This window comes from Bombus vancouverensis, chromosome 16, assembly GCF_051014615.1.
Source record: "Bombus vancouverensis nearcticus chromosome 16, iyBomVanc1_principal, whole genome shotgun sequence".
Classification (NCBI taxonomy): Eukaryota; Metazoa; Arthropoda; class Insecta; order Hymenoptera; family Apidae; genus Bombus; species Bombus vancouverensis.
This window is the reverse complement of record NC_134926.1, coordinates 7,464,868-7,477,560: the sequence shown is the minus strand read 5'-3', so window position 1 is coordinate 7,477,560 and position 12,693 is coordinate 7,464,868. Positions and strand designations below refer to the sequence as shown.

The 12,693-nt window shown below is 34.5% G+C and overlaps 1 protein-coding gene across 19 annotated transcripts in view; it reads left to right on the top strand.

Moving 5' to 3' along the window:
* Positions 1–12,693, top strand: part of lap (phosphatidylinositol-binding clathrin assembly protein lap) — a 31,943-nt gene that overhangs the window by 11,700 nt on the left and 7,550 nt on the right. For 3 of the 19 annotated variants that reach the window (XM_076625661.1, XM_033342500.2, XM_076625662.1), the window contains 13 exons: positions 2,783–2,925; positions 3,968–4,043; positions 5,050–5,064; positions 5,749–5,851; positions 5,936–6,144; positions 6,219–6,325; positions 6,409–6,450; positions 6,544–6,638; positions 8,202–8,370; positions 8,877–9,005; positions 9,094–9,223; positions 9,419–9,505; positions 10,632–11,348. In XM_076625661.1, the coding sequence (XP_076481776.1) occupies positions 2,783–2,925; positions 3,968–4,043; positions 5,050–5,064; positions 5,749–5,851; positions 5,936–6,144; positions 6,219–6,325; positions 6,409–6,450; positions 6,544–6,638; positions 8,202–8,370; positions 8,877–9,005; positions 9,094–9,223; positions 9,419–9,505; positions 10,632–11,348 (2,022 nt within the window). Of the gene's footprint in view, positions 1–1,968; positions 2,234–2,314; positions 2,444–2,782; positions 2,926–3,967; positions 4,044–5,049; positions 5,065–5,748; positions 5,852–5,935; positions 6,145–6,218; positions 6,326–6,408; positions 6,451–6,543; positions 6,639–8,201; positions 8,371–8,876; positions 9,006–9,093; positions 9,224–9,418; positions 9,506–10,631; positions 11,349–12,693 lie in introns of those variants that run through there. The other 16 variants (XM_076625660.1, XM_076625658.1, XM_076625657.1 and 13 more) reach the window with 15 other exon arrangements.

Here is a 12,693-nt window from a genome sequence, read left to right as displayed (position 1 = left end):
TCCTACAAAAATTTCTCATCTTTTATCGAAAATTAATTCTTTCAAATAGCTTTTACAAGCTTCTAAAGTATTTCATTTTTTGTTTGTGCCTTCTGAATAAGTTTTATAAAGACTAGAACAAATAACGTTGAAATTGCGCTATGTTCAGTAACTCGAGATAAATAGAAATGGAAGTGAACATTCCATGACTCAAAATTTCCTGGATGTACGAGGTTAAGTGTTCATCTCATTGAAGAAAAGAGACCTATTTTATTAACAAATTTTCAGTTTGATTCTCTAAGGATAGTATTCGTATATTTGAATGTTTTATTATTTGATAAAAATCTATAATAGAAATTAACGAACTTTTGGACAACCCTATACTTAAACAGGTGTCTTTGGAAATACTTCTGAACAAATTTAAAAGAATTTTGTCAACCATAGGACTTAATTGAGAAGAATTAGGAAGAATTTCATAACTTCTATTCTGTATTTGCCTTACATATTGGTTAGCTCAAGTGTAGCTTTTTTCCTGGTTTGTAGAGAACAGATAAACAGTCGTGGAACCTGATATCGCAAGTAGGTAGCGGTGCCTCTTCAAAACCTTGGACAACGATAAGTCTTGTTTCCTCTTTCCTTTAATCTTCTCGCGTTTTGTTAAATCCATTCAAATTGAATCTGTAACTATTCCTCTAACATGATTTCTATTTTAGGGAGCCACCTGTTTCCTTTCTAATTCAATTCGAAGATTCCTAACCTATATTTTGACTACTTTCTGGGGGAGGGTATAAGTGAGAAGAATTATATTATATTTCTGTAATTATATTTCTGCAAATTCGTATTTTTATAAAAACAAGTAAGGGTGGTGTACTTACTAAATATTATATATTCATAAGAATTCGTAGTTTATAGTAAATATTGTATCAGGTTGTCCCAAAGGTTTCTTTCGTTTTCTAAGAAAATAATAAATGCACAACATTCCTTGTTTATATTATTTTATTGAATTTTATTATTCCAATAGAACAAAATAGATCATAATATTCTATAATATTATTATTAGAAGAAGAATATTCTTTAAAGTATTTTATAATACTTTAATATTCTACATAAAACATTTTAAAGTGCAATGTAAGATCAGATGTCAGAATTTGGATATGCTATTAGAATCTTAGGTAAAAGGCAGGGAAGAAATAAAATTGATTTGCACTGTTAGAATCATAAGGAAAAGACTGCAGTGTAGAGAATATTAGCGCATTTATCGTGTCGAAGATCTCACTTATACTCCTTAGCCTGCCTACCAGATTGTTACATGTACAATACATATAGACGAATGGCGTCGGTTGCACTTGTTACACCACTGGCAGAATGCAAACAGTAAACACTAAACTGCGTGGTTTGTGCCTTTTATAAATAGCAAAGAGCACTACTCAATGGAGACGGCTTGCGGTCTGTATTCGAGAGTACATTATTAGAAAAGAAGAAGCGTGACAAGGTCGGGCACTTGCCGAGACATGCTTTCCGTTTTGGCAACGGCTACGATGGACTTTTATTCGTTGAAAACAAACAAAGAATTTCACGCGAAAGATCGCGTCCAGCACTTCTGCGCTCTCAGATTACATAAAATCTAATCTAAACAATGATAAAAGTTGTGTAAGACGTTCGAAGACCTTTTACAACGCCGGAGAAAACAGAAAGTAATCGAAGCGGAAGATTTCGATGAGGGAAGGAAGGAACGCACGTGGTGTGCTCGATATTCTTAGAAGTCGGTTGCAAAACCGCTTGGCGATCTATAGCCCTTTGTCGGCCACTATACCTTCTTTCTTATACCTTCTAATTGTTATTGTGCCATTGGAAACCATCATAAAATGCGTTCTTGCCGATACGGACGTAGTGTTTTAATTTTAGATCCCTTTGCTTCCATACCAAGTGGTGGAACGGCGTCTTCTAAGAAAGATATTTCAGTTCAAATAAACGGATCGTTCCATTCCGTGTTTAGAGAATGAATGGGACGGGGAGACGCGGTTGGAAGCCATGAATCATTCGCGGAAAACTAGTTCTATGCTCTGTTCCGTGTTTCTTTACACAGATCCTATATATATATATGGGCAATGTAAAATAGAATAAGTGTCTCTTTCGTTTGAAGGTCAGTTTCTCAGACCGCGAGATTTTTCATCTGCTATGGTAGAAAACAACGGTTCGATCAATAGCGTAACCTGTCGGGATGAGAAAGAAACGATAGTACTCTGTCGAGATGGTAGATAGCCCTTGATGGTTTCACTGGAAACGGCTTGGAAGAGATAATGACTAATCTTGGTCTTCTTTTAATTGCTACTAGTCCCGAGAACAATGAGAAAGCTTATGGGTGGTCGTCCTCTCAGGGGAGAAGTAAAAGAAAATCCTTGGTTTACTATTTATGAAGATTCTTTGTCACGTCATCTTTTCTATCTTACGCAACTTTACTATGGTGTGCATATACTGTGTCTACTTCTAACATGAAGAAGAAATTATCCTCATTGAACTAAACTAAAAACAGAAAAGAAAAAGGCAGTCGATCTTCTTATCTGTATAAGTTCAATTTTCTCAAAAATGAAGCGTTATACGAAAAAATATTTTTGCCTTATCTTTTCACGTAGAATATACTGTATAATAAATTACTGTAATACATTATTGTAAATATATATTATTGTAATTAATACTAATGTATTTTGAATAAGTATTAAAAGTAGAGAAAGTAATCTTACTAGAAAAGAAGAAAGAAATTCGTGACTATAAATAATTGGAGACTCGTTATTGTCTGTTTCAGACTTGGTGCGGTGCACGAACGAACCCAACGTGTCGATACCTCAACTGGCGAATCTGTTGATAGAACGGTCGCAGAACACGAACTGGACGGTCGTTTTTAAAGCTCTGATCACGGTGCACCATATGCTTTGTTACGGCAATGAGGTAAAGGCCCCGTATCTGCAATGCAGAACAGGATTCAGGAGTACCCATGAGTGGCTCTCTCGATAAAGTGACTTCTCAAAAGCAATCAGACGAACTTTCTTTTCCTTTGCCTCTTGATAAATGCCAATTTAGGAACGATATGGTAGCGAATATCTGATTACTTAATTGTAAAACACGAGATACAATTGTACTTCCATATCCTTTTTAATTGGCTCTCCATTGTGATGATTTTCTGTTACTTGAATATTATGCTCTATCTTATTCTTAAAGTTCACTGAATTTATGATAACATTTTATACTCTGATAAATTGAATAAATGTTTAAAGTCACTTAGCTTTTAACGTCCCAATAACCTATTAAATGTATTTATGTATTTAATATACTTAACATAAACATAATATTGTTTGCAATTTTTAAGGCTAAATTGGAAAGAACTGTTGACATGGAATTTTTAATTGACAACATGAAATAGAATGTTTGGAGTATTATTTACATTTGTCGAGAGGTTGTCTAATTCATTTTGGTTCAGTAATGAGTTGAAGAGGGGAAGTGTCGTCGCCCTTGCCAGTCGCCTGTGCGTGAATGTGCACGGGGTCGAATAGCATGAGTCCGTGACCAGAGTCTAACATTTACGGTTTGCACATGCAATTCAATAGAACAGCAACTGTAACATAGTCATTTCCTTGGACAGAGCCACAACGGCGACAATAATGCTAGTAATGCGAGCAACGATCTGTTTTAAAATATTGCGTACATTGTTCGCCATAATTCGTCATGGAACTTTAATAGGATATACTTAATCAATTTTTTAATTATTTCTATTATCTTAATAATTTTCTTAGAAATTATTAGATACAAGGAATTATAAAAATTGCGTGTCTCTTTTGAAATAAAATTAGTTGGTTACTTTAACTTATGTATATTGTTAAGAGATGAACAAAGTGTACATAACAAAAAAAAAAAAATATATATATATATATATGTATATATCAGGTGATCCTAAAAAAAAAAACTTACAAGTGCAATGACCTTTCTGTTGCAGAGGTTTACACAGTATCTGGCGTCCAGTAACAGCACGTTTCAACTCAGTAATTTTCTCGATAAAAGCGGCGTTCAAGGTGACCACAATGTTTAAAAGAATCTTCTTGCATTAACTTCTGCCGAGTGGTTCAATTAGATGGTCGATTCCGGTCATCTCCCTATCAATGTTCATTGCTCCTTATTCTTTTTATCTTGACAGTGATTTTAAATAAATTGTAGTATTTTATTTAAAACGGTCAAATCTCTTGAAAAAAGACATTGCAGTATAAAGTATGAATATTAATAAAGTAATGAATAAGAATTAAATGGAAGTTTGCAAAAGTTGTGAAATAAAATTTTTGAATTATGTTAATACAAGAATGATGAGATGTAAAAAATTATGGGAGAATTATTCGAATTCCAGATATTTTAGAGAAATTTTTAATTGAATTGGATTTTAGCTATATACATTAACCGAACGATAATCGCTAAAACAGCTATTAACGAGTGAATTTAATTAATTGATAATTGTATGGTTTACTTCAAAATTGCAGGGGATTAATTTGATAAATTAAAATCGCGTTAGACAGTGATTTAATTGAACCATTATCCAGGTAGCATGAAATTATTTTTGTTGTTGCTTTCGTCTTATACAATCTGTATACTGTATAATCTATTAACAACTTTACCAAGAAGTAAAAAGGATACATCCGAATGCAGCATGCACGCGAGCACATTCGCACATAAAAATAGTCTCATAAACTTTAGCGATTCAACGCCTTAATTGCAATATTTTATTTTAAAACATAATAAAAGATTTTTTCACTCCTTCAAAAGAATTAAAAATGTGAAAGCTAATTTGCAGCTAAAGTATTAACATAATTAATATCAAGATATTGTCAAAATCGAATAACTAGTTATATGTATACATATAGTTAAGGTATAACTGTTTCTAACAATACCATCGCCTTTATTCTGGAATCAACAATTTAATAATAAGTTCTTCCTGGCTAACTTCCTACCATTATGCAGCTATGTATGCGTATCTGGCATTCATCTATGATTTACTAACCTGGAACTAATTTTCTCTCTATTTGGGCACAGCAGGAGCTCGTATTGGTGAGTTAAAATATCTTTCGATTTCCTTTCTCTGTGAATGTTCTTTCTGTATTACTATCCCTAACGATAACTTAATATTCTGTTTAACACTTCACAAATAAATTGGATAATAAAGGAATTCTGACCAAATTTGAATCCTGAATAAAATTAACAATTAGTCTAATTCCTAGTTACTATTTATTGATGATGTTAAACTGTACAACAGGAAATTGAAAAATTGTATCTTCCGTATTCCAGACTACTATTTAAAGTTTATGACACCAGTTGTGTGATTAAGTATCATGCAATAAATTCCCTGAGGAAATCAACATTCTACTTGTGATTTCTAGCACTAATTAAATTGACATCATTGCACATTTCTGCTGAAATATGCGTTCAGGTTTCATGTAGGAGGTGAAGATGAATGTGTTTATAATTTGCGTGTCGCACACATTTTTCACGTTACAGACTGAAAGCGTGTCAAGATCGATAATTCTAACAAAGTCTATGCCCGCTTTCATTTGCATGTACTCAAATTTTTGCACTTGCACAATTTCAATTTTCAGTTCATCTTACCTCCTTTGGGAAAAGACTGGATGTTTATTTGTTTTATTAACTATATCCTGAAATTTCTTTGGATTCTTGTATAACAATATACACAAAGGATAAATTTATCTTCTAAACTGGTCTTTTTTCTGTCATTAGGCTATGACATGTCACCATTTATTAGGAGATACGCGAAGTACCTCAATGAGAAGGCTCTTTCTTACAGGACCGTAGCCTTTGACTTTTGCAAGGTGAAAAGAGGGTAAGCGATCAACTTTGATTAATAAAAATGAAAGAAAGCTACTTGTACTTGTAGCAAATGATTTATTTTAAAATTGTGTTTTAGGAAGGACGACCGTACTTTGCGCACAATGAACGCTGAAAAACTGTTGAAAACCTTGCCAGTTTTACAGTCACAGTTGGATGCTCTATTGGAGTTCGATTGCACCGCTAATGATCTCACCAATGGTGTCATAAACATGGCTTTCATGCTCCTTTTCCGGGATCTGATTAGATTGTTTGCCTGTTACAATGATGGCATTATTAACTTACTAGGTAGTATACTTACAATTTAATGTTTTCTATGTCATCTTTTGAGAGAAATACTTAATTGTTGGTCCTAATTTTAGAAAAGTATTTTGATATGAATAAAAAGCAATGTCGCGAAGCTCTGGACTTGTACAAAAAGTTCCTCATACGAATGGATCGGGTGGGTGAATTTTTAAAGGTTGCCGAGGTAAGTTGAATTAGCTTTTACGTATGAATCGCATAATTACACTCCAAAAATTTGTTGAGATTAATTTTTGTGCTTCTCCTTAGAACGTTGGCATTGATAAAGGAGACATACCTGATCTAACAAAGGTAAGAAATATATCTCAATTGGACTAAAATTGCGTAACGTTGAGTTCCATAAGAAAGTATATTTGTGAAATTTTGAAAATGGACATTTCTTAGGCTCCTAGTAGCTTACTGGATGCGTTAGAGCAACATCTTGCCTCCTTGGAAGGAAAGAAGGGATCTGCAGCAAACACTCCAACACAGTCTGCAAGGTGTGTTAATTATAATTCGTACAAACATATAAAACCTATGTTAACGTTCAAAGTAGGATTAAATTCACTAATTCTAAGGAATATTTTGCGATTTGTCTGTTAACAAAATGTTATACAAGATACGCATATTGTATAAAAATGCTACGAATAAGGTATTTTCACTTGGAAAACAATATTTTCTATAGAATTATCATGGTTCAAGAAACACAATATCGCATATTTAGGCATCGAATCCTATCAGACTATTTCCTTTATTACTATTCTATTGCAAATTCAACGCAAAGATGCAAATCCCATTTATCATCCAATCGTTAATCATATTACTCTCCTCGCAAAATGTTTTGTAAATTGTAGGGTAAAAGGTAATGTTGGCGTTTCTTTTCTATTGCTTGAGAACGTGCGCTTCTTTTTTCGTTCAGGAGATTCTTTACTTCTTTCCTTCGTTTCCTTCGTTCTTCATTGTCTTCTGTTTTGCGGGCTATAGTGTCAACTATGTTTGGTATCAGATCAGTTTGTTATTGCTTCTTATGATTTCTAGAGATTTTGTTCCAAGTCTTCTACGGAAATTTCACTTAGCTTATTGCTCAAGAGATTACATTTTATCACAGGCATTTTTTAAAATAGTTTATCGCCGATTATTGCACGATTATCTATGTTTCTGTTGATTCACGGTGTGATCACCATCTCGGTGATATATATATAATTTTTAACCACTTGCGGCGAGAGCGCTTAATAATATTTTAAATCTCGTTTTCAATATAAAATTAAGATACGGTATTTTCCAGATAAATGATCGCATTTTTTATTAAGATTTCTATCCTGATTAACCGATCATAAATAGATCAGTTTTTGGATCATTTATTCGGAGACTATTTATTATGTTTTCTGTGTAATGAGCTACCAAAGTTCGTACAGCAGTAACAACCTTTATAATCAACATTTATTTCCAATTAACACATTCTTTAAACAATAAAATAGCCAATTTTGAATATAAAATGAAAAGCTAGGTGATATTTTCTTGCACATATGTCGTCTGTATATAAGCGTGCGTACCGTAGCAGTAGCAAACGAGAAAGTGTGTGCGTGTGTGTCTTTTTTTTCTTTTCCCTTCCTTCTTTTTCATTTCTATTGTAAGACATGTTAGGTAGTATTACTCAACTTAATTGCTTGTGTGAGTTCATTTGAAAACGTATGTAGTGAAAAATATATATGTATAAAAAGAACACATTAATATCTGTGGATAAAAGAAGGAAAGCTAGCGTTACGCATGTACAATAATTATATATTTATGGAGCATATCTGTATGTACGTTTGGGTGAAAGAGCACTGAGTAGCTGAATTTTTTACACATCGTTGTTATCTTTATACGTACTACACTGTTTCTTTTTTTTTCTTTGTCTTCTCCTTTGTTTTCAATGATCAACGTTCCTTTTCGCTCCTTTTTCGCTCCTATGGCCACACTTATCTTCGCTGCTGAAAATGGCTTTTCTTCCTTTTTTCCTCCTGTGTGAATCCACACCACTCCATCGACACACATCCATCGCCCAATCATTACCCGAGCAGCAATAGAACGAATGTAAAGTCGGGAGTGTCCGCCCTGTCTTCCACCAGTACTGCGTTTGGAACAGCAGCCAGTAATAATCGCCTCGACCACGCCGGAAATGGACATATCGATGAAGCACTGCGGCAGCAAGCCCTCGCGGAAGAGGAGGCTGCTATGAATCAGTACAAGGTACTGAAAGATTTTTTATTTGAAGACCACATGAGAAACACGTGATAAGCCACATTTCCTGTCTTTTATAGAAGAGCAATTTTATAATTCAATACGTTGTCAACCAATTCCACGTCAAAACTACCTTTTCATTTGATAATCCTCTTGAACATTTCAAAGATATTGAAGATATTAATTATGCCTCTTAATATTAATTAAGTTAAGCTAAGATAACAATTATATTAATATTATTCGTTTCTTATAAAACATTAAGGATTTATTATCGATTTTCGAAAAACTTATACTTTTGGATCTATCGTGTTATTCTCTTCTTCAGCTATTTCATATTAAAATACTTCTTTTTAACTACCAAGTGTCATAAAAGTCATAAAAACCAACAATTTTATATGGATTTACCATATTTTTCCATGTAGTCTTCATTTATTGTAGTTAGATTGTAAGATTAAGGGTCTCAGTTATTATAAAAAACTATTGGTTCCATAGCTGACCCGATTCCCTTATTCTAGGCGAAAGTGCAATCCCCATCGAGCGGACCTAGTACGAATCCATTCCTCAGTTCACCGACCAACAACGCTAATCAACCAATAGTAGATCTATTCAGTTCACCATCAACGACAACGACAGCTGAAAGTCAGGTAACTAGGAACTTTCCTCTTTTTAGAATACATAATGTCCTTTGCCTCCATGATAATTTCTTTATAAATTGCATTTTCTTGTTTTCAGCCGCAAAAAGCGTCAGACGATTTGCTCCAATTAGCAGGGAATCCTTTCGCGGATATGTTCGGAGCACCACAGCCTGCAACTGCATCGACCACACAAACGCAGAACAATATGTGGATGACTAACGGTAACGGTAAATATGAGTATTTTATTTTATGTAATTTAATTAATTATGTTATTATCATATCTTATAATAGCACAAAAACGATACTAAACCTTTTATTCTCTTTTATTTATTATCACTGTACATTTTTATTTGGCGATTATTGTACGATGATTATGTTCTTTATGTTATTTCATCGGTCTGTTTTTATTTTTTGATTTGTAGGTTTCGCCGCAGTGCCCCCAGCAAATAATAACTTTGTTACAGATAACAGTTTCTCTTCCGTATTTGGTAATCAAGACTCGAAATCTGGTGAGTACTTGATTCGACCTATCTCGCTGGTTTACGAGATAAAGATTTTTAATCTCTCACTTATCAAGTTAAATGCACTGTATCTTCTTTCTTTCACATTCACACTGTACATGTATATATTCATCTCTTTTTATGGTGAAGGATTTCTTGCTTCAGATTTTGTATCATACCTTTGCATCTTACTAAATCGTTTAGATTCATTGACGATGCCTGGGCAAGTTAATCCTAAAAGAAGGTTGTAGCAATATGCCAAGAACAATTCAATTAAATTGAATCTTTGGATACAGTGAGTAGTTTTTATTTTGTGATCAATCTGAAAATGAATTTTTTAAAAACCTTTGGGATTAACCTCTCAAGTATCATAGTATTGCTAATGTAATAAGAGGCATTGTTATTTAAAGAATATGAAAACTATGGAGAAGGAGTACAATAAATCACATTCCTGCTTTTTACAGGAAAGCAGTTTTAACATTTAGTATACTTTCATGTTACCAAAATTGTCTTTTCATTTGGTTCTGGAGTTAAGTATGTGTTTTTCATTCCTTTCAAAATTTTCGAAATACTCCTCATTGTAACATAAAAATATTGCAGATATGAAAATGTTGCTTCTCTTAATAATTACAATTTTTAACTCTCAATTTAACTTTGTCAACTTATTAGATACTTTTAAAGGATTAACATCTTTGAAACTAACAGATTGTTTTTTTACATTAATTCTCTTGTTTGATCATAAAGTGGCATTAAAATCAGAAATTCATCAAAATTGTGCTTATCGTGTTTTTTACCTGTGATCTTCATATGCGAATAACGACCATGCTTCTTACTACAGATCCATAGACTACACGATGTAACAATAAAGTTTACCTTTTCATACAAAATTCAACAAGCTTTCATTGAGAAATATATCAGAGTATTCTATTAATCGGCCTGATTCAAGAACTTTATTGTCAGGCACGTGTACAGTCACCTATAGTATCATCTTCAATGCAGCGTGCACGTGTTAGGACAAGGCACGACAAGTAATGTAGTCAGAAAGCATATCAGACCCTCGCGAGTAATATGCAATTAACCCCGCATTGAGAAAGTGAAAACGCTAATAATCGATGCACCTTGATTTCTGCGCAAGCTGGTGCTCCAGGAACGGCCGGATCCGTACCAAATCCTTTTATGTCCGACTTCCCTTCCCTTGGTTCCCAGTCAACGCAGTCAAACGCAGCCGCTTTCGGTCTCTTCGAGCAGAGTGCCGCAAACGTTGCCGCTAATGTGAGCGGTGGCGATGGCCAGCAACAAGGGCAGATCGGCGGAGACCTGTTCAGTGCTGGCGGCCAGGCAGATCTCTTTGGGGGCGACTCTGCAGTGCTCAGGACCGCGGAGGGTGTCGCTGGGGACGCCGCCGCGGAGGCGGCATCCTCTGTGACTCTGACCTCCGGTAAGTCCACTGCCACGCCGCCTCCCAGACCGCCGCCTCCCGCGACAGCGATGAACGGTACACCTAGACCAACCTCGCCTACAATGTCCGGAGCGGCAGCTGGGAAACTATCCGCTGGAACGTCGAGTACCACCGCCGCCGCTCCAAGTAAGAGCGCGTTCGACGATCTGAATGATAGCATTCGTATGGCACTGGGCGGGTCTCCGTCAAGACCGGCACCTATATCTCAACAACTACCAACCGCCGCGCAACAAGCACAGCAACCTCTGCAGCAGGGTTTTGGCATGTTCGATATGGCTGCAAATATGGCTGCCACCGGGCAACCGGTCATGCCTGGAGGGCCGATGGTCGGCTACGGTATCCCAACCCAAGTCCCGGCGGGGTACGGTTCTCCGGCTAAGCAGCCGACCTCAGGTGACGGGAATGTATAGATGACTATCATCAGTTTGCATGTCAGAGGAATCAGTGATGCTTTCCAGTGGCCCTCATGAGCCTATGTACTCTTGTGTACCTTGTGATTAACTCTTTCACGCCAGATGTTACATATAAGCAATGTTGTACTTTAAAATGAAGACTACAGAAAAGCATGATAAGGTGAAATTCTATTTTTATAATATTTGTACAATTTTTTGTGGAATCTATATTTCATTATCAAGAATTTTCTATCAATATTGAATTTTACTAATTTTATGTACACTACCATCCACAAATAGTTGAACACCTGGCTTAAGTTGATAAAAAATTAATAATAATAATAAAATAATACTTTTGGAAGAATGATAGATATAACGGTGTTGTGATAAGTGCATCTATTTTCATTAAAACTGGTTCTAATTTTAATACGGTACATCTTCCTTATAAAGACAAAAAAGAATATTTTCTTAACGATTGACCAAAAAGATCTTTGCTTCTATAGCTTCCAAACATTTGGTTGTGAAAGGATTAATGTTTGCGATATTTTAGTGTAAAGAAGGGGATCTAGTAATTTAGAGATAATATAAAGAAGTGAACCAATCTTGCATTCTTAATGTTTTAAATTTATATAATGATATAATAATTCTGGAATAATATAGAGAGGGAAACCAAATTTGTAATACCAGTTTCAAATATGTCACAAAAGTACAAGCTCAGAGATATACAGCATCAGTGATTTGTGTATCTGTTCTTGGTTCGTGAAGTAGATTTTCACTGAGTTGTTCATAAATGTTGATTATTTGATGCGTTTGTAATGCTTGGATGTATACCTGCTGGTACTGACATGATGTCTTTGGAAAATTTTTACAATTTATTTTTTTGGAGAATGTAGAGGTATATTGTAAGTACTACCTGAATTTACTATTTAATTACCAATGCGTAATATATCCAATAGATTGTGTATATATTTGAAATATTCCTTTTTCTTTACATTTCTCTCCTACTATTTTTAATTTTTTGCAGTTGGATATTAATAAGTCGATATTTCAAATTAAACTGCAAGGAATTAAATGACTATATATTGTAGATTTATTCCATATAATACAATGATAAATGAATGACCTTTAGTCAAGATAATGATACACGTATTCGCACTGTATACTCTGTTAAAGTAAAAAGCATGGCTTTTCCAGAGTTATGTACTTGCAAATGTTAGAAACTTCATATATAAAATTATAAGGGATATATTCTTTTATTTTATTATAATTTATCCCAGTTAATTGCAAGTAGTTCAATTTTACCATCTTGTTTATCGAAACCCATGCTTTTTTATGTTCAAAAGTTT